General features: G+C 36.6%; 3 protein-coding genes across 7 annotated transcripts in view; 2 read left to right on the plus strand and 1 right to left on the minus strand.

Moving 5' to 3' along the window:
* LOC105216642 (1-phosphatidylinositol 4,5-bisphosphate phosphodiesterase classes I and II) overlaps positions 1-26,411 on the minus strand; it is a 107,698-nt gene that overhangs the window by 61,293 nt on the left and 19,994 nt on the right. For all 5 annotated transcript variants that reach the window (XM_054228147.1, XM_054228148.1, XM_054228144.1 and 2 more), the window contains exon 2: positions 4,436-5,035. In XM_054228147.1, coding sequence (XP_054084122.1) covers positions 4,436-4,525 — 90 coding nt within the window. In that variant the 5' untranslated portion in view covers positions 4,526-5,035. The remainder of the gene's footprint in view (positions 1-4,435; positions 5,036-26,411) is intronic.
* Positions 886-1,764, plus strand: LOC128920548 (lectizyme-like). Its single transcript, XM_054228149.1, has one exon. The coding sequence runs from the start codon at positions 906-908 to the stop codon at positions 1,722-1,724; it is 819 nt and encodes a 272-aa protein (XP_054084124.1). The 5' UTR covers positions 886-905; the 3' UTR covers positions 1,725-1,764.
* LOC105216638 (lectizyme) lies at positions 3,285-4,169 on the plus strand. The gene has a single exon (XM_011191235.2). The coding sequence runs from the start codon at positions 3,318-3,320 to the stop codon at positions 4,122-4,124; it is 807 nt and encodes a 268-aa protein (XP_011189537.2). The 5' UTR covers positions 3,285-3,317; the 3' UTR covers positions 4,125-4,169.

A 26,411-nucleotide genomic window follows, 5' to 3' on the forward strand; every position in this document is an offset into this window, starting at 1 on the left:
TTTACATATCCCCACAGTTTAACGGTGTGATATCAGACGATGTTGGTGGTCAGTCGACCGGCCCAAAACCTGAAATTATCTGCTAACCGAAGTGTTCTCTCAATAATTTTATTGAAATCAGTAAATACGGTTTATGAGGTCTAACCGAAGGTACTCGTATAAAATGCTTTGCACGATTTCTGTAGTGAAGTCGTACATTCCATAAACGGAAGTTATGGAAAAGTATTAACCGATTTCGACTATTTTTGGATCAAGGATCCTTCATATCAAGTCATCTATTGGTATTAAGGTTTACCTCGATTTGTTTCGATGTCTATTATATTTTCTAAATTTAAATAACCGAGGAAGGAGTTTCTGGCACCATTATCACATATATTGGATGCTAAATATGGCAAATTTTGTATGTATTCTTTCCTGCTCCTATAAATATACAGCACAATAATCAATTTACTCTAACAAATTTAATGTTCTTTTGCTCACACACATTTAATGATTACAACTTATTTGTATTAGATTGTAATCAAAATTCTTTAACTCGTGATAAGACTGCAACGTAGGTAACTACGCCGTTTGTTTTCATTCACAATCCTGATCATGATCTACAAAACACAATGACAGCCTTATTGTGCCAAGTGCATATCACTCTTTAATTCAATCACATCTAATCATAAATTTAATCAAATCAGTAAGAACTAAGTAAACTGATAAAGCATAAATGAATTGTAAAATTGACTGATTATCAAGTTCAAACTTTAAAGTGGGCCTCACTATTTATGGCTGCTGTAGAGCATTATTACACATAAGGTTTCATAAATATAATCGTATCATATCAAAAAGAATTGACATTTTTATATCGCTTTTGTACAGTATTTAGTTTGAAATGCAAAAAAATTTAAATCAAAACCATGAAGGCCTTCGTTGTATTCGCTCTGGCTATTGCCAGTGTTAGCGCAGCCAATTTGGACGCCATTTCACAACCAGCCTTTGCATCGGGACGCATCATCAATGGTCACGAAGCTCAGAAGGGTGAAGCGCCATACATCGTTTCACTGAGGGCGATTTCACATTTCTGTGCCGGTTCAATCATCAACGAGAATTGGGTACTCACTGCTGCGCATTGTCTCGACTCAGACAAATTCACGGTTGTCGCCGGTCTGCACTCCCGCTTTGACGAATCTAATGTTCAGATCCGCAAGGTCACCAGCAAGTCGCAGTATATCGTACATGAAGATTATGTCTATGGTGGTGTCGGACCCAATGATATTGGTCTCATCTATATACCCGAAGGATTCGATTTGAATACACTCTCACGCGACGGTGTGGCACCTGTTAGCAAAGTGGCCTTGCCATCTGGCAAATACGAGAGCACTGGTAACGGTAGACTTTTCGGTTGGGGACGTGACAATTCCGGTGCTTTGCCAATTGTACTGCAAACTTTGGAGGCTAACATTATCGGCTACTCGAAATGTAAAGCTGCTCTGCCCTTCTGGGCACCCCTTAAGAAAGGGAACATCTGCTCTTATACTGCTGGCACCACCGATGGTGCTTGCAATGGTGATTCTGGTGGCCCATTGGTGCGTTACACTTCCGATGGAGTTGAGCAAGTCGGTATTGTGTCATGGGTTTACACTCCATGTTCCCTTACCAAATTTCCCTCGGTTTACACTAGCGTCAGTGCATACCAGAAATGGATAGAGGAGAAGATCAAGTCCTATAGGGTTTAATTTAAAGTTAATGCAATAAAGACACTTATCGTAATTAAAATATCAAAAGCTTTGTTTGGTTTAATTTATAAATCCATATGAAATAAAACCGGGAACTATAAGTTCGAAGTTAGGAATGAATTTGACCTTTTATGTACATTCTTGTGATCGATAGATATGGAGTTATGTTGGCAAGATCTACGTAAATCAATACATTTGCTATATGGGATCGGTATATATGGTACAAAAGCAACCGAAGTAATGAAAATTCTAGTATTAAAACTATTCATTAAAACCGTATCGTAAATAAAATTTTCGATCAAAGTGAACTATTTTACCGACTTGATAAATACATTCCGCGGCTAATAGGTGTCGCTACTTTCGAAATCATTGTATCAGCAATATCGAAAATTTTTGTCGAAATCTATCCGTTGGTGAGTGAGTTACAGAAATTTAAAATCAATAAATTATTTATAAGTTTTAATGAAAACAGTTACGGATGACGGACTAAATTAGATTTTATGGGTATTTTAGAGAAGAGACAAAAATACACTAACAAAAATAAATTTAAGGTGAAAAAAAGACAAAAAAGTATAAAGCATATCTAAAACAGGAGGCGGGTCCTTCATGTAGGTAGCTTTAAGTTCAATCGATGAGGAGGACAGTTTAAATTTTTTTTTAAACGAAGCAAAAAGCACAGACAATTTAATTGATCAATTTTGTCGCATTTGTCGATAAAACAGCAGTTTATCGACAGAATCAATGATTGCATGAACATTTTTGATAGAAAATCTTTATCGTATCGAATTCGAATTGGCTGCGGATTCAATGATTAGGTCCAATGTATGAGATTCATCGTCTGTAGACAGTAAAATTTGATGAATTACTTGTATATAACTTTTCAGAATTCCTGTGAGCACACTTTCTTCTAAAATTGAAAAATATTAAAAAACGATCTAATCAACTCGTTGGGGGGACTAGATTGACTAGGTTCACATAGCATAGATTCAACAGTTAATAAGAATTCTTAGTATTAAGCTAAAAGTATTGGGGTCAAGTTGAAGGGGTCAATTAATTTTGGTCTGCAGGTCTACTGATATTAGGATTACAGAAATGCATAGATGAAAATGATGATATGTTTGGGTAAAGGGTCTTCAAAACTTTTTAGAACATTAAGCTGAAACAATCGTATCATATTACATTGTCCGTTAGCGCATTAAAAAATACGTAAATACCTTCAGACGCTCATTATATAAATAAAAAGTAGATTTATATTATTGAGAGATAAACGAGGAAAACTCAAATACTAATTCAGTTTCATACTAATTAATGACCGATATTGCACACCGACAGCTTATCAAATGCACTGCTAATCCTTGTTGATTTACTATTGAAATAGACAGAAATATGACTTGCAATCAGAAACCAAAAGCTATGAGCGACACACGTATTAACTGCTAATAAATAAATAAAATAATTATAGACAGGATGCACACCCCTTTGTTGCAAATATCAGTTAAGTGGTTATAGCACTTTGTGCGTTGATAAACAATTCGTATAAATACAACAGCAACTCAAAGTGAAATTCAAATCAAAACAAGTATTCTATCGAAAATGAAGTTCTTCGTCGTATTCGCTCTGGCTATAGCCAGTGTCAGTGCAGCCAATTTGGATGCCATTGCACAACCAGCCTTTGCATCGGGACGCATCATCAATGGCTACGAGGCTCAGAAGGGTGAAGCGCCATACATCGTCTCACTGAAGTCCGGTTCGCATTTCTGTGCCGGTTCGATCATCAACGAGAATTGGGTACTCACCGCTGCGCACTGTCTCATCTACAACAGTTTCGATGTGGTCGCCGGTCTGCACTCGCGCAATGACGAATCTGAAGTACAGATCCGCAAGGTCACCAGCAAATCGCAGTATATCGTACATGAAGGTTATGGCGGTGGTGTCGGACCCAATGATATTGGTCTCATCAATATCCCCGATGGCTTCGATTTGAATGCACTCTCACGTGACGGTGTAGCTCCAGTAGGCAAAGTGTCCTTGCCATCTGGCAAATACGAGAGCACTGGTAACGGCAGACTTTTCGGTTGGGGACGTGACAACTCTGGTGCTTTGCCAAATGTGCTACAAACTTTGGAGGCTAACATTATCGGCTACTCAGAATGCAAAGCTGCTCTACCCTTCTTGGCACCCATTAAGGATGTGAACATCTGCTCCTATACTGCTGGCACCACCGATGGTGCTTGCAATGGTGATTCTGGTGGCCCATTGGTGCGTTACACTTCCGATGGAGTTGAGCAGGTCGGTATTGTGTCATGGGGTTACACTCCTTGTGCCACCACCAAATACCCTTCGGTCTACACTAGCGTTGGCGCTTACCAGAAGTGGATAAACGAGAAGATCAGCGCCTAAATTTTGCTAATTTTTGAATAAATGACGAACATACAGTATAAGAAATTGCTTTTGATTGCAAGTGGGACTTTTGATGTGTGTTGATTTATAACTTGTTTCGGGTCACGTAGGCCCGAAGTAAGAATTTTTAATTTCTAGGTGACACTTTTAGTATTATAGCGATGTGAGGTTTTAAACATTTTTTTTTTGATGGCGTTCAATGTGACTCTCAGCTTTAAATACTCAATTATATCTAATCACTCTGAGCATTTTAATTTCTTATTTCACTCTTATTTAATTAAAGAAATATATATTTTGAATTCAGTACTTACATCATCCCATTTAATGAATTTCTCGCCGTCCTGCAGTGCCTTCGGCACCTCCACCGGTCCAATCGAAACATATGTCGACGTGCTCAACATATTGCCAACAACAATTTCTATTCACAAATATTCCGTCGCACAAAACTCTTTGCTCCACAAATACCAACAGCAATGCATTGGTGCAAGTTTGAAAACTCAGACAAACATACTTATAACGGTACTCATGAAGACACAAGCGCAAAACTGCTTCGTTTCATTGCACCACTCGGGCTGGAGCTCGCGGGAAGCGTACTGAATGATAACAATAAAAAATGTTATGTCGACTCTGAAGGAAACTCTGCTGCTAAGTGTGTTGCCAAATAAAATTCAGTTCGTCCAGTTAAAAGTGTTCGGCTGAGATAAGCAGCGACAATACAATGAAACGCCAATTGTAACGGGGTTTAACGACAGTGCTCGGATGTCCTTACTTTTGATTTTACTGCTTTTGTTGTTGTTGGAATTGTTTGCTATTTCTGTGTGTTGAAATAAGATCTGCTTTGAGGACGATTATTGTACATGTTGTAGCTGCGCAGAATTCTCATATAGTGGTTGTTGTTGTTCGTCGATTAACTGTAATTAAATTAGATATTTTTTTATTAATTCGTTATTAAATTGGTTACTGAAATACTATTTAAATATTAAATGAAATAGATAAATAAATAAAATTATTTACAATTTTAAAAATTCCTTTCTAATAATTTTGAGCTTAAAGAAATGTGAGTATCACACTGAAGATTAATCTACTGAGCACGCATATTGTTTCTTTACTGCTTAGTCATTAAGCATTTCGTTACTTAATATTAACGAGTCGAAATTCATTTTATATAGTACAGCTCACTAAATATAACAAAACCAACTTTGAAATGAAAAATTCCGTATTTCAATAAGAATTTATTTAAGAAATAAATTTTTCAGAAATATGTAGTTGTTTTCTTCACTCTTTAACTACCACATTCGTTACAGCGCCCAACTTCAAGCCATAACTCCCTCGCAAACTTAAAAAACAAATCAATTTTGTTGGCCCTGTTATTGCTGGATTATATTTGCCATGAACATTTTTGACAGTACTTTGACAGACAGGTTCAGTGAGAGCTATAAGCGAGTACAAATAGAATGTTCAACGGGATTAAAATTTCACTGAAGGTATTATTAACTGAACACTGAAAATATTTTAATTGTCAAACAAAATGTATTTCGCTTTTGAAGTTCGAAAATTGAAATTAACAATTCTGCGCATCTACTGGTAAATTGTTAACTAAGGGATTACATTCGTTTTACGGCTAAAAGTTATATTTATTTTATTGGCGTATTCAATTCTACAACAACTCTAAAGTAGTGTCCTAAAATCTGAAACGATCCGAGTAATAGTTTAGTATATGACATCTGAAAAAGTCGTGCGCTCTAGGGTAGGCTTATAGTCCCTCAAAAATTTTAAGGTAGTTTTCTTAAAAATGCGTTTTCAAGGTCGATTGTCAAGTTTTCTCGAGAACTACTCAAACGATATTGACAAAATTTTCAATTGCAAAAATGCAATACTTTTCTTCGACCAAGTTCTATTTTAAAGTCTTGGCTACAAGTATTTTTAATTTTCACATCAGACGATTTTGCCAAGAGTTATGGTGTCAACGGGGATGTATATTTCACCCGACAATGGCACGAGTTTTTGATATTCTTCTCCGCAAATTTCAATAGTCCCTCATTACATGTGTATCTATAGTTCTAAATATAGGAAGCCTATTGTACGAGTAACGCCTTAAATTAAACGACCTGATCCAAAATCCCTTATAAAATTTGCATGTTAACTCTGGGATTTTCTATGTCTGTAGTGAGAATTAGGCTAGGAACGAATTCTTGACTATCATTTTTGGAACATTTCGTTCGTCCTAAATAATTTTGATTTTGAGATTTGATTTGGGATTTTAATGTTCACTTCGTTTGAAGCCGATTCGTTTTTCAATTGACATCTGTACTGGATCAAACTTCAAACAATGATTTACGACAACCCCAATAACAACACATTCCTTGGCATTTTCCAAAGACAATTTCAGCGCCACTGTGCGTGTGCGTGAAAAAAGCTGCAAACCAATGTCTATAAGCACCTATAAAAGCAAATTGTTTGCTTCCTCCGGTGCTTTTTATTATTTGATAGCCGCGTGCAGAAACGTGAGCACACAAATACACGAACATGAGCTAAGGAATTTAGATGATGCGTTTCACAATGTAGAAAGGATCTTAACTTATGAAGAATACCTATGTTTCGACATGAATGCTTTGAGCTAGGTTAGGCGCCAGCCACCAATACTACAGCAAAAGCATGTTGCAATGTGGCGACAGGATGTCAGCTGGAAGCCAAAGTAATAAAATCATGGCACGACAATGTAAAACTTCGTAAATTACCGCATCCACCCGTGGCATGCCGCACACTTCATCCCCGGTCAATCAGCAATTTCACCAACATCAGCGTCATCACTCAGGCTTAAGAAAGCCGACAGAGCGGGTGGCAGGCAGTGTGCGTCAAACAGGTGAACAGGCGGCCGCTGGGCGCACAGCTGGCGGAGCTGCAGAAAACGTGAAAAGGGGCATGTTGGCCTTATGCTAACGCATTTTTGCCACTCTAACGGCAGTGGCAAAGTGTAAAACGCTCTGGCTCTTCGGTGCTGAGTGAAATGTTGCAAAGTGGGAAGCCATGACAATAATTTAATTTATGGTTCCCTTACATAAACCGTAGTAATTCTTGTGCTTCGTCTTGCTTTTGTGCTACGCTACAAACATATTTCTGTGCTCCTCTCTCTCTCTCTTTCTAAAGTGCCCGTAGTAGTTGGTGCAAAGGCAAAACCGCTGCTGTCGATTCGATATACTCATGAACTTCTCATGCCCCTTTGGGTTTGGGCGAATGCATCACTGCCGCTTGCCTTTTAAATTATATATTATTAATCAAGCAAATTAAATTTGTTTAATGGCTTTTTGTATGAAACTAAAAGAAAAATGAAACTAACTGATATTTAATACAATATTACATTTTTAATATGTTTACTATCGCTTTAGTATCAATTTACTGTGTAGAATGTCACAACTCATCAAGATATCTTGCTTGTTAACCAAAATATATCTTTTGTGTTTTTCATAAACCAGCTCTCAATATTGCCTTCTCCTCCAGATAGGAGTGGGATGGGAGAGAGGTGTATAAAGATACAGAGATAAGGTACTGGATAAAAGATTGGGAGGAGGTAGAAGCTAGATACCAGAATCGCCTTCCGACTATCAGATCACTATAGTGTCTTTCAAGCGGAGATTACTGCAATTAAAAACGGCCTTCTTGTTCTGACAAAGAAGGTGCTTATAGCAAGAAACACATTTATATTCACAGATTCGAAGTTGGTGAAGGAATGCCTTGAGCTTTTGGTAGAACTAGCTTCCTATTTTACGATAAATCTGCAATGGGTTCCAAGACGTAGCCACATTCCAAGTACTGTGAAGCAAATGAACTTGCCAAAATGGGCACCACGTTACAATTAGAACCCGGTAAAGTGGAAATATACATGCCTTTGGCCACTTGTAAACACCTAATCGATAAATATCTCATAGAGTTGGCTGAGCCTCAGTGGAAGCAATCGCTGACTTGCTCAACAAGCAGAAGCAAACAGATCTCTACAAATATTTTGTGGGGTTAATGTTGACACAAATGTCCAAGATCGATATAAAAAAATCGATTCAATCGACCAGTGCTTGACCCTAGAGACATCTTTTGGAAAACGGCGGAAGCAAAGTTGTAGACCAATACAAATCGACTTCGTAATCTAATATGATTCTAGAGGCAAATATTACATTTCTTATTCAAACCCGCAATATGTACAATATATATGTATGTATGTATACAAAGTTGACAGTCATAACTTCGAGGTCGTAGATAATTTCGTATACCTGGGAACCAGCATCAACAACACGAACAATGTCAGCCTCGAAATCAAGCGCAGAATAACTCTTGCCAACAGGTGCTACTTTGGACTGAGTAGGCAATTGAACAGTAAAGTCCTCTCTCGACGAACCAAAATCAAGCTCTACAAGTCGCTTATCATTCCCGTCCTGCTTTACGGAGCAGAAGCTTGGACGATGTCAACATCAGATGAGACGACACTAGGAGTTTTCGAGAGGAAAATTTTGCGTAAGATTTATGGTCCTCAGAACATTGGCAACGGCGAATACCGCAGACGATGGAACGATGAGCTGTACGAGTTATACGACGACATTGACATAGTTCAGCGAATAAAAAGACAGCGGCTACTCTGGCTAGGTCATGTTGTCCGAATGGACGAAAACACTCCAGCCCTGAAAGTGTTCGATGCTGTACCCGCCGGAGGAAGCCGAGGAAGGGGAAGGCCTTCACTCCGTTGGAGGGACCAGGTGGAGAGCGACCTGGTTACACTTGGGATCTCCAACTGGTGCCGAACTGCGAAGGAGAGAGAGAGGTGGCGCACTATCGTCGATTCGGCTATAACCGGCTAAACAGTTGCAACGCCAATCACATACATACATGTGTACAAAATTTTACGCCCTATGGGTATACGAGTACTTCGCGCTTTGTTAATATACTTAAAGCACTTGCATGTGCCTTATCTGTAAAATGGCAAGAAAAATCACATTAAAATAATTGCGTTACGTTACCATTTGCAGAGGGGACGCTGTTTATGCCACACAGTGAAGATGCCCGAAATTTTGAATTTTCTTTGCTGCCACGAAGAAATTGAAAAATGCGTTTTAACTTCGGCGCATGTAAATTTAAGTGTATGTGTGTACACATATGTGTCGTGTAGGAGATTGTCATTTACAAACTGCGGAAGTTTGGTGTGCCTTGTGGTGAAAATGGTGCACATCGAGCAAACCACTAAATACGGCCTCACTGCCAGTGTTATTTGGCATCCGCCATTATAACGCCAGCAAGCGTGTACCAACTGAGAGTTTATTCGTTTATTTAGCTTATGAGTATATATGTATTTTTGCTTATTTTATAGCGTGCATATTTAATGTACATATTTAAAAAAAATAAATATTCAATATTGCCGAAAATGTTTAGAAATTCCAGCAAATCATCTTAGATGGGCGTCGACCGGAAATGAGGGACAGAATATTGTTAGTTAGGTGATGGATGGCAACAAGAGCTACGAAGGGTGGTTGATATGAATCAGTTTAGACTCAATTAGTTGGTTCGAGCATCACAAGTAAGAGATCTTGCTCTCTGAGTTAATTTTTCGGAGAGAGAAAGAAAATCAATATCGAAGATCTTCACCGAAAATGAACGGTCTAATACTCGCATTGAACTTCTAGCAGTTCGACATTTCTATTATAAAGAATATTTCGAAAAACTGTAGACAGAAAGCAGTATTCTTCTGCGACAATACTCGTACGGGCTAAATTATTATAATTCTACCTAACAGAAGGCCGGAAGTGGGCTTTACTTATCATAAACAGGAAGCCAGTTAAAATGTTTGTGACTAGCCAAGCAGTATTAACCTCAGGTACTGAATCAACCAAGTGTTTACTAAAAATTAATTAAATTAATTGGAGTTGTATGGACCCCATGTTCTCTACTTTTGGAATAGATAATGAGGAAAATTAATAATGAAGTGAATGCAGAAATCCGCAAAGGACACCTAACCCTGAGATATTCCCTTCAGAATCTTACTAAAGCCAACAGCACAGCGGAAGACATTGAACGACAGAAAATTATCTTAAGGAACACCCAGTACTCAGCCGAGATATGTTCCACGGCTCAAAATGTTCTCAACTAAAACAAGAAAAAACGTTAACTTCGGCGGTACCGGAGCTAATATACCCTTCACAGGTGCATTTCTTTTAGTAACTATGTGTTTAAGCAAATCTAAAGACGTAAGAAAAAGTAAGTAAAAAAAAGAATCTAATCTAATTCTTTTTAGCCGGGTTGTTTGCTAGAGACATTAAGGTTATATAGTTAACCGATCTGAACAATTTCTTCGGAGATTCTATTATTACATTAAGCAGTAATCCATGTCAAATTTCGTGAAGATACCACGTCAAATACGAAAATATTCCATACAAGCCATTGATTCCGATGGTTCGGTTTGTATGGCAGCTATATGCTATAGTGAACCGATCTGAACAATTTTTTCGGAGATTAAATTATTTCTATGAGCAATAACTCACACAAAATTTCGTGAAGATATGTAGTAAAATGCAGAAGTTTTCCATGCAAGCCCTTGATTCCGATCGTTCAGTTTGTATGGAAGCTATATGATATAGTGGTCCGATATCGGCAGTTCCGACAAATGAGCAGCTTCTTGAAGAGAAAATAACTTCTGCAAAATTTCAAAACGATATCTTAAAAACTGGAGGACTAGTTCGTATATATACAGACAGACAGACAGACGGACGGACAGACGGACATAGCTAAATCGACTCAGTTCAACATACTGATCATTTATATATATATAGTTTATAGGGCCTCCGACGCTTCCTTCTGGGTGTTACAAACTTCGTGACAAACTTAATATACCCTGTTCAGGGTATAAAAATTAAGAGGTCATGATGAAAACAATTTAGCAACTTTCTAAAATCCAAAGAGTTTTTGAATCTAATGACAATTTAAGTGCGGTCGCTTTCGCTCAAGCGTTCGACATCGCTTTTGAATAAGCAAAGAAACGAAAATCATATGATTACATAACATAACAAACGTATAATAAAGTACAAGCTAAGATGTATATTGCGCCAGAAATTCATAACCTCAGAAGAGAAAGAGTTAAAATATAAAAAATTAAAATAAAATTAATATCCATTCAACCACACCTCTTTAGCCACTCTCAATATTTTTCACACCATCTTCAATTTGATGTCCTTGCTGAACTTTCTTTTCAACTGTAAATAACACTTGTGACAACAGAAGGGTGCGCCAACTGACAAACCGACTGTCAGCAACATATGCTCTATGAGTTGACAAACAACAAAAACAAACCAATCACATTTCGCAATACCGTTCCGTTCCTGTCAATATGAATGCCGATTGATTTCGTCTTTGACCGTACACCCGCTACCGCTACACAGCATTACCCTTGACCAGCGTCAAATGCATTGAAGCTTGCGAACCACTTCAAAATGGCGTATGCGACGCCCTATTCTCGTTTTCGCAATAAACAGGCAAACAGAAACGGAAACGTCAGAAACCAGAAGGAAAACAGCAAACTGGCAAAATGAAGCTAAGCGTAAATAAAAGTGTATGCACTTCCGTCTTCGGGGACTCTTTACGGTCGTGCACTATGCTGACTTGACTGCCGCCAAGCATTTATGCGAAATAGTAATGAAATAGTCGCGCCACTGGGACGGATTGGCGGTAGGAGTTGTAAGCACAGCAGGATGTCGTGTATGAAATTACAATGAATGTGCGGATTTAGCAAAGCACCTAGAGTTCATACGGAGCACATATACATGCATATGTGTTCATATGTGCCTTTGAGTGTGTGCGTGCTTTAATCTATGGAAGTCGTTTGTTGGACGCACTGAATAAGGTTAAACTTCAAGTGGGCATACGTGCGTTCATAACAAGTGCCATTGACTGGCGATAAGAGTTGACACGGGCGCCAGTTGAAGTAAGCACTGCTACAAGTGCTAAATATTGCATATATACTATACATGCGTATATGGTATATTTATCCCAATACTCGTAGCTGTAAAAATACACACCGTCCTAAATACATATTTAAAAATTCCATTCAACGCAGTCAAATAGTAAAAGTTAATTTTCAATTAAAACATGAAATGGAGCATGAAGCATATTTGCTTATTGGAACCATACCTTGAACCCATGTTAATTTACTGAGAACTGCTTTGGACTAAGGAGGCATTAAAATCCTCTATCGATGCGAAAACCTAAAATTTTATTAGTCTTTCAGTTTGCGTTGCACAGTCGGCGACTTTGAAAACATGCTTTGGTATAGCTTTTAGAATGTTCCAGGGTAAGTTGCTAGCAACGTTCTATGGACCTTCATGCATTAAAAGGAACCAGGAAAAAATTGTATAACAAGATCGACATTTTTGAACGACTAATCTAACTAAGATATGCTGAATGGAAACAGTCTTCAGCTTTGGAGGTATTTAATGGGAAGAGTAATATGCCAAAGGACAGTAGTTCACTGGGTTGTTTGATTAAGCTTCATCTTGAGCAGAAAGGAGACAACTAGAGCACTCTAATGAGTCTGAATGAAATCGTTCGGAGATTATTACGTTGAAAATGTAGATCAAAAGATTGTTTGACCAAAAGCGACCTCAGTTGGTTGAATAACAATTGCATCTACATCTATATCAGAGTTGAGTGTTATGAACTCATTTTATATTAAATTACTAATACAAATAAAAATGATTACTTCAAGGTCGTAAAAGTTCAACACTAATACTTTTGCAGAAAAAAATCACAGATGAATCTGCAATTCCCAGAACCCTAAATCTCTAAACCCAATGCAATTTTCAAAGAATTTTGTTGCATATCTCGTAATATTATATATTAAATTAACACTCGTTTGATACTCGAAATCGAGTTATATAGTTGTATTTCAAACCGCAGTAAATAATGGATCTGGTAAGTGGCATTACGGGTCTAGTCTGAACTAATTCATATTATTACTCTTATCCAATAAAATCAAAAAAAAAAACTATAAAATGATTTGAACGAAAAAAGTGTAAACATAAATGGTGATCCATTTCAAGGTTCGGTACTTTTTAAAAATAGAGCAAATTCAAATCTAATGAGGAATGTTTATTATCATTCAAAAGGACATTTTTTGACATTTATTTTTAAAAGATTTTCTCTTTCACATGTTGGTCGCGGCTATCTGTTGAGCCCAATTTTCGATGTTCGAGCATTTCGACTGGTAATGGTGATGTTTTGCTCCAAAGCATGAATCGAAACGGGATTGTCCCCATAAACTTAAGACTGTACAGGAAGTAGTCTAACGACGTGTTATCACACGATCTTGGTGGCCAATCGACCCAAAACATGAAATTATCTGCTCATCGAAGTGTTCTGATGTGTGAGTAGTGGCGCGTGATCTATCAAAAAAGGGCTATCGAAAAAAGTAGTTCTACTTGAATCACCCGTATCAAGACCCGAATGTACAAACAAATTTGAAACGAAGACACGAAAATCTATTATACGCAGATACCCAGTTCTTTTTTGAAACAAGGATTTTAAAGAATATGTCTTTAAAATTCCAGAGGCCAATTCGACATATTTTCGAAGTTAGAGCAGTTTTAGTGGCCGAGCGTCGAGCAGGTGCGAATGGATACTGAAAACTTTAAAGCGCGTTTTCTCGAGTTTTCATTTTCACAAGTGTTAGAAAACGGTGCCGGCGATAGCAAAAATAATATATGTCCGATCGAAAAACACCAAAGTGATCTAGCTTCAGTATTAAATTATCTTCTATTTGAACTAAAAAAGTTGGACAAAAGTATTTTTTAAACTACTTGTTTTGCAACTTAAAGTCAATTTTTTTCTTAAAAAAGTGAATTTTTTTTTTCAAACTTCGAAAAAATGTGGAATTTTATAACTTCTTCGGAATTTTTGTAGTTCATAAAGAAAAGAAACTTATAAAAAAAAAAAAAAATGATTCGACTGCTTCAGATGCAACGCACGACCTCCATCACCGGCACCGATTTACAAGTGCAGACTCCAGACGCTCAAGAAAAGTACGTACAACTTTCAAAAATTTCAATATTTTTTAATAATAAATATTGTTTTGAAGCCTCAAATATAGTACACTATCGTCTTAAAATTCCGTTTACGGCAATCATTTCCTTCCCTTTCAAAAAATATTGCTAAAAAACCTCTTTTTTTCGGCTTCTAAAGCTTTGACGGCAGGTTTAGTTCGCAAAGAGGTAAGAGGGATTACAGCTGATTTCAATTAAAGTACATGCAATATAACATTTCTGTTGAAAACGTGATTTTTGGAAATTTTATTTCTTGAAACGACGCTCTAAAGAGAACTCTAGCTGACTAATTGTTATTAGATCAAATTTCGAATGATTTTGACTAATGTTCAACAAATCCTTTGAAATAGGTTCCACAATCATGATAAACTCGCTAAATTTACTTTAACGGTTGATACTCCACGATATTTAGTTGGACCAAAGATCGACTCAATTTAAATTTTTTAGAAAAAATCAATTCCATTCAATTTTCAGAGCAAATGTTCCACAAAATAAAGGGTGATTTTTTAAGAGCTTGATAACTTTTTAAAAAAAAAAAACGCATAAAATTTGCAAAATCTCATCGGTTCTTTATTTGAAATAGATTGGTTCATGACATTTACTTTTTGAAGATAATTTCATTTAAATGTTGACCGCGGCTGCGTCTTAGGTGGTCCATTCGGAAAGTCCAATTTTGGGCAACTTTATTTGAAATAGATTGGTTCATGACATTTACTTTTTGAAGATAATTTCATTTAAATGTTGACCGCGGCTGCGTCTTAGGTGGTCCATTCGGAAAGTCCAATTTTGGGCAACTTTTTCGAGCATTTCGGCCGGAATAGCCCGAATTTCTTCGGAAATGTTGTCTTCCAAAGCTGGAATAGTTGCTGGCTTATTTCTGTAGACTTTAGACTTGACGTAGCCCCACAAAAAATAGTCTAAAGGCGTTAAATCGCATGATCTTGGTGGCCAACTTACGGGTCCATTTCTTGAGATGAATTGTTCTCCGAAGTTTTCCCTCAAAATGGCCATAGAATCGCGAGCTGTGTGGCATGTAGCGCCATCTTGTTGAAACCACATGTCAACCAAGTTCAGTTCTTCCATTTTTGGCAACAAAAAGTTTGTTAGCATCGAACGATAGCGATCGCCATTCACCGTAACGTTGCGTCCAACAGCATCTTTGAAAAAATACGGTCCAATGATTCCACCAGCGTACAAACCACACCAAACAGTGCATTTTTCGGGATGCATGGGCAGTTCTTGAACGGCTTCTGGTTGCTCTTCACCCCAAATGCGGCAATTTTGCTTATTTACGTAGCCATTCAACCAGAAATGAGCCTCATCGCTGAACAAAATTTGTCGATAAAAAAGCGGATTTCACATTTCGAACCGAACACTGATTTTGGTAATAAAATTCAATGATTTGCAAGCGTTGCTCGTTAGTAAGTCTATTCATGATGAAATGTCAAAGCATACTGAGCATCTTTCTCTTTGACACCATGTCTGAAATCCCACGTGATCTGTCAAATACTAATGCATGAAAATCCTAACCTCAAAAAAATCACCCTTTATTTTAAATAGGTGCCACAACCATGAAAACTCTCTAAATTTACTTTAATGCTTGATATTCAAATATATTTGAACAGCTCACAGGGTGACTCAACTTAAAACTTTCAGAACAAATCAATAATATTCCAATTCACTTATAAGCTTCGCCACCCATAAATAAATGAATGCAAATATGTAGTATGGGTATGTGAAGAAAACGCGCAACGAACTACTTAAATGCTAATAAATTGGCAGATAGCTTGTCAAGATAGCACGCTTTAATGTCGGAGCATGTTAAAATAGCTTTAAATCATTTCAATTTCCCATTTGAACGAAGAAAGAAAATGGCGTTACAGCGGAAATAACGGACGTTGCCACCTGATAATATATTCTTTTGTGTCTATGCTACACGCTCGCCTGTAACTTCAGGCCGCCTGTGGGGTCTGTGCTCATTTTTGAGTTTATTTTGGAAATGCAAATACGTAGAAGATCTCTCATTGATTTATTGATTTTTTCAACAAACGACGATAAAATCACAGCACAGGTACGTACACACACACATGCAAACGAATTCAAATGTTTCAGGTTTTATGTAGTTCGTTGTGTGTTTTATCCATAAATATAATACTCCAGACAAAATTGTTGCCGCTTGTTGTATTTGTAGTTAATGTTAATGATGTTGTTGCTGTTGTTGTAAGCGTAGAGTTGCTCTTGCTCAGTGTTGAATCTCATTGAATATTTCCGTATGCTTGCTGACAGTCTACGAACTGCTGTGTACGTGTGGCAGCTGTGCATCTTATTAAAATAACTAAATCAATAGTGTTGGTATTGTTAAAATAGGCAAATTTTGTTCTAAAATATACATAAATGCGCATAAATTGTAAGTGCATATGCAAATTTAAAGCCTACACTGTACACACATATACATACATATATGCATAAGCCGTTATATGGAGAGTGTTGAAAATGTCAAACTCGATTTTAGACAATTTTGAAGCGCTCATTTTCAAGCTTGAATCACATTTACACAAGGTCTGTTGGTGGTACATATGTATATATTCTTACGAGGTTAAGCCTTTTATGGCACTAACCTAGCCTAAACTCAAAGTGTTTGAATTCAGTCAGGTTCATTAAAAATTGCGTCCCCTGATCCAGCATCTGTCATGTCAAGAATTACACAGCCTCACAAAAACAAAAATTTTTATTACCTCTGGGTCTTTGTTAATGGGATTCGAGGGTTAACGTGGTCGCAGATTACGTTTCCGGTGTTGGGTTTACAAATTTCAAAATGTGTGCGCTATATTGGTTCGTCATTTTGAATTTTTAAAAAGTAACGTCATATTCGTAATCAGCGGCACCAAGAACCCCCGAGTTACGAGCTTCAAGCGATTCCGATGAATTTTTCAAAAAAAACCGTCGGCCATTTTAGAGACACCATTTCGAATTTTGAAAAAGTAACGTCCTATTCGTAATCATCGTCTCGTAAAGTCTCAAGCGAAAACGATGAATTTTAAAAATCGCTATATTGATTTTCTGGGGTTATATCAAAACCTGGGGTTAAGTGGACCTCGGATTCGGATTCAGCGACCCCAGGTCATAACAAGAAAATGTTTTTGTGTCGCTGTGTTAACAAAACACGATTTCATTATACATTATAATGGCACCCTCTGGTATTACATCCACTCATCTCTTCCTTACCTTTTAGATACTATTACTGTGGTAAAACCTATAATTTCTACGAAATCGGCTTCAGTTTCGCCGATTAACTCTTCATTCTTACAAAATTTCTTTCCAAAGAGCATTAATTATCTTGAGGTCTGTGATCAGAAATACATTACTGGTGACACGATGCCTTATCTTGATTGTGAGCTTAGCCTTGTAACATATCCTCTTGAACCATATATCCACCACATTCCTTGGATATCTTCAGTCATCTGCTATTTCGATTAGGCTCACAGTAAATCATTTTGTGGGTTTTGTATGCTTCAATGATCGCCTTTCGACTTTTATTGCGGTGATCATCTCTGCAGTTTATGTGGCCGCTAAGATATTTCACGAATTTCAATAATAAGGAACTGAAACTTAAGAATGCGACGCATTTTTGAAGGCTAGATCTGACCTCAAAACTTATGGATTCATTTCTAGAGGCGTCTTTACATAAAAATGGTACGATGTTGAGTGTTTAAATAAAATCTGGTTCGAGATGAATTTTTTCATGCATTCCAAGCAACACAGACATCAAAATGTACTGAATGTTTTGTCTAAAATATGTCAATCTAACACAATGAAATGTTAGATGGCGCCCTTGCAGCACTGAAAGCTAACCACGGCTAAATTATAAATACATATTTCTAACAATTTTTTTTCTGAACCTTACTTACTACCTCAATACTCTTAATGTGGTGCCACTAAACTTACTAATTACCGTTGTTACACCGTTACAGTTTGTTACGATCATTCCCTAATCCAGCTGCAACCTTGAGTTCCACACAAACAACACAAAATTGGCAGCATTCAGCTGGTGTTCGATAATTGGCAAACAACTATGAATTATGGCACAAATAAAATCACATCCAGACACCATAATTTCACAGCACATACATACATATGTTCATACATTCCACAACTATGTGGCATGTTGGCGATAACAAATTTTTGGCTATTTTTGTTGGCCCAGTTCTGTCACAATGTATCAACTTAATTTCAAACGCGCACGAGGCAAGAGCGCCGCCTGCAGCCGCATCCACATACACGGCTGTCGCGCACACAGTGCTGATCTAACGGGCTGACTCGTTGAGTAACTGACTGACTGGCTGAATGTCAGTCACAAAGTGCTTGAATGCATGACCTTAGCGGCTGATGGATGACAGATGGGTGACGAGCTGACGCCCAGACCGACGCCATATGTGACAGATGTTAAAGTGAACACATGTGCAAATGTGAGTACACAAATTCATATATATTTATTATAGATATTAGGGGATGCTGAGTTTTATCGCCAGCAAAAGCAATAAACAATTACTTTGAATTTAAATATAAGTTTGCTGAATAAAACATTTTCGCCAGTGATTGTAAAGAAATGTGTGAAAAATCCAAAAAAGCGGTTCCAAAATTTCTGATAACTATTGTAATCCTCCAATATATCCACTCGGGTTCAACCGGCAAACTAATTTTGTCCGGGTGATTGAGGCACGGTTTCAAGACCTGAGCACACTCCTGTGGGACCCCCAGAGGTGATCTAGTTATTGATGACCAGAGTATACTGAGTTTGTGGAGGGAACACTTCTCCAGTCTGCTGAATGGCAGTAAAAGTCCATTGCCCGACCGTGAAGAAATTCGAATAGCAATTACCCGCTTGAAGAACAATAAGGCGGCGGGGGCCGATAGATTACCGGCAGAACTATTCAAATACGGCGGCGAAGAGCTGATAAGGTGCTTGCATCAGCTTCTTTGCAAAATATGGTCAGAAGGAAGTATGCCTGACGATTGGAATCTCAGTGTGCTCTGTCCAATTCTTAAAAAGGGGATCCCGCAATCTGTGCCAATTACCGTGGGATAAGCCTCATCAACGTACTATGTGAAAGACTAAAGCCCACCGCCAACAAACTGATTGGACCTTATCAGTTGACTATAGACCTGGAAAATCCACAACTGATCAGATATTCACTATGCGCCAAATTTTGAAGAAGACCCGTGAAAATATGATCGACACACACCATCTATTTGTCGACTTTAAAGCTCACTCTCGTGTGATTTCTTTAACCTGATGCTGGAGAAAACAATACGAGCTGCAGAGTTAAATAGAGAAGGTACAATCTTCTATATGAGAGTACAGCTACTGGCGTACGCCGATGATATCGATATCATTGGAAACAACACCCGCGCCATTAGTTCTGCTTTTTCCAGAAGCGTATGGGTCTGGTGGTGAACGAGGACAATACGAAATATCTCCTGTCGTCAAACAAACAGTCAGCGCATTCGCGTCTTGGCTCCCACGTCACTGTTGACAGTCATAACTTTGAAGTTGTAGATAATTTCGTCTACCTGGGAACCAGCATTAACAGCAATAACAATGTCAGCCTGGAAATCCAACGCAGAATCACTTTTGCCAACAGGTGCTACTATGGAATGAGTAGGCAATTGAAAAGTAAAGTCCTCTCTCGATGAACAAAAACCAAACTCTACAAGTCGCTTATCATTCCCGTCCTACTTTACGGTACAGAAGCGTGGACGATATCAACATCCGATGAGACGTCACTAGGAGTTTTCGAGAGAAAGGTTTTGCGGAAGATTTATGGTCCCTTAAACATTGCCAATGGCAGACGATGGAACGATGAGCTGTATGTGTTAGTCGACGACATAGACATAGTCCATCGAATAAAAAGACAGCGGCTACGCTGGCTGAGTCATGTTGTTCGAATGGATGAAAGTGCTCCAGCGCTGAAAGTATTCGATGCAGTACCCGCTGGTGGAAGCCGAGGAAGAGGGAGACCTCCACTCAGATAGAAGGACCAGGTGGAGAGGGACCTGGCTTCGCTTGGTATAACCAATTGGCGCCAAACTGCCAGAAGGAGGGAGACGTGGCGCGCTGTTTTGGACTCGGCTATAACCGCGTAAGCGATTACGAAGATTGCCTCCAAAATCGAGATATTTGGATGCAAAGTTCGAAAAAAGGACGTATTAATATGGCTACTAAAAAATCCAAAATTTAGAGAAAATGTAAATTTTCTTCTTAATTCAATGGTATATAAAACTTTTTCGTCAAGCTTATATGACAGATGTTATTAGGGGTCCAGTATTTTTTATATTTTTTCGAAGGTCAAACTTTGTTCCTCCATGGCATGCCAACTTCGAAAATCTTACATATAACTGAATCTCCTGGAAAAATTTACTTTGGTCGAAAAGTAGATTTTGTGGTATAGTGTTATCGATGCATGCCTATGATATCTTTACAGTAATCTAATATTTAATAATAGCAGAAAAAAATATATTGCAAACTAGAAAAATAAATACATAAAAGGTTCAAGTTCTGAAAAAATTATAAAACATAGAAAACAAATGTTTCAGTGAAAGACGATCGCTCAGCCACAATGTAAGAAGTAAATCGTATGAATCCAACAGAATATCCACCCAAGATATAAGTACTGAATTCCCGAAAATTCTTACAGAGTAAAGTTCAACATATTATTTTTAACGAAGGGTGTTTCAATAGAGATATAAAAAAAATTATTTCAGATACAACACAGAAAAATATTGATCTGACTACCTCCTACGTGAGCTTAACTAAGAAAGTCTCATTTCAAAGTAATAGAAAATAAAGTAGTCTATGGACCAGAGTATAGTTTAGATCTCTTCAACAGAATGACTATAGTAATCGAAATTATAAATTTTTTTCAAACTTATTCTTATTGTTTCAACCGTATATTTAGAATTATAGATTAGAATTCCATCATAGAAGCCAGATTCGTTTAGCGATTTACATTGTTTCCGGTTTGGAGAATTATGACCTTTTTATTTTTATTGTTTCTCGAGTCTGATCTAACATTAGAATGAACTACTATCCCCTTAATATATTAATTCTCCAGACAATCTCTAACTTTTTGTTTGCCGGATACATAGTTAGGCTCCATAAAGTCTTATCGCCTGCAACCCTATATATTTCCATATGTCTAGCACTGACTACAAAAGCTCTCATTACAGTTGCTTGAAAAGCGTAATATATGGTATGTTCGGCTACGATGAATATTAAGTGATATGCGATATTGGAGCACAAAATGCGATATGGAGCATAAAAATATAGCTTTATTTTGCTAGCATACATTGAGGCTTCTACAATGAATTTAACAGCGCTGGCTAACAGGGCTCTTCAAAGTGGTTGTTATCGATAAGAGAAAAGATATAAGAAGTGTATGGCTGTATAAAGTATATGTATTTGGCTGTATACGTAGAGATATGTAGACTATCTAATAATCACTAATACAAATATATGAGCTACAGTGACTGCAAAAATAATAGCAGCGACAGCCAACAAATAAAAATTACATTTTTTCTTAAAAATTAAAATTTAATGAAATTATCTAAAAAAAATCGCATAATCTGGATAACAGTACTTTTATGAGTAACAAAAAAAAAGTAAATCCAGAAATATAACTGTAGATTTTTAATCTTTTAGAATTACTTAAAAAAACACTTCTCCAGAATTTTTCGTTCAAATTCTTGATTACAAATCTTATGAGTCATTCACAAATTTCTTTTAGTCATACACTTTTATGTACGTATGTATATACTTTTGCGGTTCTAACGTTGACGGCGGTGCTTCTGACGAAAATTTTTTGGGAAAAAATATTAAAAATACAATATTTTCTAAATAAATCTTTCGGCAACTAATCATTTTCATATTTAATTTTGTTTAAACAGAAATTAAAACCATTTTATAAAGTCATTAAGCTGCTTCTACATGATTGTCAGTATGTATGCGCTTATTAATGCAGACCAACAGTACCTACATATATAACGGTTGTGGTCGTTCGCACGCGTCTACGTTCAATGCTTCTGTTTCTGATAGTGTAATTATAGTCATTCAGTGATAAGCTTCATTAATTTCTCATTCACTAAAGCAGGAACGCCACCAAAAACAAAATAATGAACGACTGTATGTAGCTTTGTTAGTAGCAGCCCTGTAGGAAATCGAGACTGGAGGCAAAAGTTTCGATTTCAATTATTGTAAAATATATTGACTTAATCTCGATTTCAAATTTTGACCATTATCATAGGCTGGTAAATGAAAATAAATTATTTTTTTAGGGTTTTTATTTTACATATATTTATTTGAAGAAAAAAATTTTACATAATTTTTTTTTTGTTATTGTTGTTTTTTGTGATCAAACAAAATTCCAACAGGATTAGAAAGAGTATATAGTTGGATCTGGTATGTACTGGGATTATTAATTTCGCACAAAAATTAACAAAATGGCGAACCTTCGAAGTTAATTCTTCGAAAATCGCCCTTTTTAAACCACAAATCAAGTTGAAAAGTAAAGAGGATCTTCACCGATTTGATTTATCAATTTAGTTCATGCCATAGTTATATATGTATAGAATAACGTATTAAAATTTTGAACCGATTGGATTAATAGGTTTTGAGTAACCTCATGCCAGTCGTAAAACCACTGTTTCAAGAAAAACGCGTTTATTTTTGAGGCACTCTCGCCGTCGCCTGACGCTTCCATCATAAATCGGTGATATCTTCAAGAGTTTTTGAATTTTTCACTTGAAATGTTAAAGGAACATTCTTGAATAGTTATAGGTTCGAATTAAATGATAAAAAAATCGATTTTTTGTAACCGAGAATGGGAGGGGGATCACCTTAATCAAAATATTTTTGACATGTTATCTTTCTTCTTTTATTTTTACATTATTGATTTTAGATGAACCAATAATGAGTTATGTTGTCTATGACAAGAGATTCTTTAGATGAAGCTACCAACGGCTGATTTTTTGGAATACTTAAATAAGAAACTCACAAAATACTATCCAAATATGTATCTATAATATGCTGAATTGCTCAAACGAAATTTATGATTGTATTTATTAAACATACCATCTGGTTGGACACCTGAAATCCACCTATCCCCTTAAATGAATCTTTATTAGTACTTAATTTCATAAATTCGAAGTGATTTTGTCAGTTTTCTGTCACTGTTTCGAATTTGGAGAGAAACTCTGCAAATTTGAAAAATTTACTCTGCTTAATTTTCCTATCGGGTAGCTTCCACCAAGAAATTATCTCCGCTAAGTATACCAACGTTGCCGTTGAGAAGCCGGCAATTTGATTACAATTTGAGTACTATACACTGGTTAATGAGCAATCAGATATCAGCGATTGGCTACTGATTTTCAACAATACTTGGTAGTTGAAGTATTGCCGCCGCTTTTCAAAAGAGTTAATAAACTGCATGTTCACTTATTGATAATTATAAGTATTACATAGTAATTATATAGGTTGCAGTGATTGAACATAATTGAAGAAAAATGTATCATATATTTCATAGGTATACAACAAATAAATATCGATTTCAATATAAATTGCTTCTACGTGGAAATTTTAAAATGATATGCATATGCTCTGGTTTCTGCTGTTACCATCTCAAAGTTAAGTGGGGTCATTACCTCTACATATATTACTCAACACCCTTTCTTAAACATATTTTAAGGTAGAATGTTTAAGATATGTTTCATGTTGTTGGTTTTTCACGATCTGAGATCCTACCTCTAACAACTTTAGAAACCCAGCGAAACAGGTCTTGTTTAACTTATGATGAATGCGTTTTCATTGCTTTCAATATTTACATACAGATCTGACTGGATACTCTCAAGATTTAGGCGGACTTCGCCTTACAGCATTCAACGTTAAAACTTTCGAACTTTGGACCGACTGTTTGAACTACAAAATCCGAGTGTACAAATAACTCAAGCGGATGAAAATAAAAGACCAGAAAAAATAATGTTCACACAAGACATACCAAGACCTGCATTTAAGTTTAGATTATACTTTAGTACTTTAAAGTTATGCTAGAAGGACGAAAATCCTCTCACTATGAAAGCAAGTTAAGAGCAATGAGGAAATTAATCACAAAACCCAAAGCATTACATGCATAAATTAAGATCTTAAACCAGTAAGGAAGGGCTAAGTTCGGGTGTTACCGAACACTTTATACTCTCGCAATTTATTTATTTAAATTTTTTAATATAACAAACAATTTGACTCACATATTCGGCATATATATGGTAAAAAGTCCATTGAAAGTTTAAAAACCCTAATATTAAGTATATGGGAGATAGATGAAGTTATGACCCGATTTCACTCATTTTTGGCACGGAGACATATTATTAGAAGAGAAATATTCCCTCTGAATTTCTTCAAAATATCTGAGAGACTTACCTATATTTTCGGTAAAAAATTTCTGCCAAGCCCTGAGGTCCTCATATTCGATATATGGGGCCTTGAATACTTATGGTCCCAATTTGGTGATTTTTAAAAGGGCGATGCCACACTATAAATGTAGTATTTGTGCAAAGTTCTGCATCGATATCTTCACTAGTGCTTACTTTATATATTGCAAAGTAAACGATGTAGATCGACTTCAAAGTTCTGGTATATAGGAAGTAGGCATGGTTGTGACTATTTTCACAACATATGGACATATGGATTTGGACTATTTTCACAACATATCAATGGGAAGCTAGGAAGATATTATGAACCGAATTTAATTGAAATTGGTCGAGTAGTTTCGGAGATAGGTTTTTGACCCATAAGTGGACTGAGCCCATTTCTGCTGCTTACATTGTGCCAGCATTAATAAAATGAACAATCAAGAGTGATCTGGAAATGACCCGTGGAACACTTGTGTAGTGGAAAGTCTTGCGGTACACCCGAGTGCGTCTACTACAAGTCAACTTTGTACCCTTCAAGAAAACAACCTAAACCTTTATTGTAGCAATTCTAAGCTCTTTTAAACAGTTATAGTTGTAATTAAACATAATTTCGAAGGATTAAGGAAACTTGCTTCTAACTATAGAATGAATGTCATTGATATGGACAATACTGAGGCATCACTTTCGCAGCTTTTGACTACAGCATCCAGTTCATATTTGTAGAAATTCGTGTGCAAGTAATGAACTATGGAACTGTCGCGTAATTATTCTTTAATTAAAATTGCTTTAGTCAGCGCAAAGTCATCAGTAAATATTTATCGCTCATTAAACAGTGAGCGCGCGCGCTTACTTCTGAGCTTGTGCAGCAAAGAAGTGAGCGAGAGGAGCGCATTTATGGTATTTATATTTAAATATATTATACTCGTCTTTCCACATAAATAGCGCACATAAAAATACATATAGGTATACATATATAGAGTTTTTGCGATGCTCAAGCATTCAATGAGCTAAATCCGGCACATTAATCATCGCCTTGGTAATTACGAGCGCGTCGCTTGATGGTTAAATAACATTTCTGACGCCCGCTATAGCCGGCCAAAGGCGATATTATCAAACTACTATGCATATATATGTATATGTAGGTGCTTGGGTTTTTCGTAGTAATGCCAATAACATTAGGAAAAACTTATCGACTTTTTGCCTAAGAACGTGCCGTTATTTTAATGTGTAATATTTGTTATAAATTTTTATAATTTTTTTTTACAAACAGGAGCAATAGTTTTGTTTTGTTTATAAACAATTTAACATCTGAATACTTCTTAGGATTTCGAAATTTTTTGCTAGAGTGTGGCAACTCTATTAACCATTGACATCTTGGATTTATGCCGTTTTTGTAAGCAACCGTCGCCTCTCAACTTCTTTTTTATTTTAAAACATATTTATCAGATTTTTGGAAGCTGTAGTTGTACTTTATAAAGGTGTCCATATACTATAGAGATCAGCACGATGACCGATTGCAAGTTCTCCTGGATTTAAGAACTGTCAAAAATTAAATTTCGATTTTGTAAATTTAATGAAATTCTTAAAGCTTTTTTGATTAATTTGCCTGAAATGCTACAAAGACATTTATTTTGACATTCTTTTCTACGAAGTTTTATGATGAATTTGACAGCTCTTCAAAGACAACTATTGAACATTTAAACTTTCAAACTAACACGGTGCAATAGTAATAAACGCTTCTGGCACTGGCCTAAAACCT

The sequence above is a fragment of the Zeugodacus cucurbitae genome, chromosome 3 (assembly GCF_028554725.1).
Source record: "Zeugodacus cucurbitae isolate PBARC_wt_2022May chromosome 3, idZeuCucr1.2, whole genome shotgun sequence".
NCBI lineage: Eukaryota > Metazoa > Arthropoda > Insecta > Diptera > Tephritidae > Zeugodacus > Zeugodacus cucurbitae.

Excerpts from the sequence above, each read along its gene's own strand:
- LOC105216638 (XM_011191235.2), top strand. The coding sequence starts at position 3,318 with ATGAAGTTCTTCGTCGTATTCGCTCTGGCTATAGCCAGTGTCAGTGCA.
- LOC128920548 (XM_054228149.1), top strand. The coding sequence starts at position 906 with ATGAAGGCCTTCGTTGTATTCGCTCTGGCTATTGCCAGTGTTAGCGCA.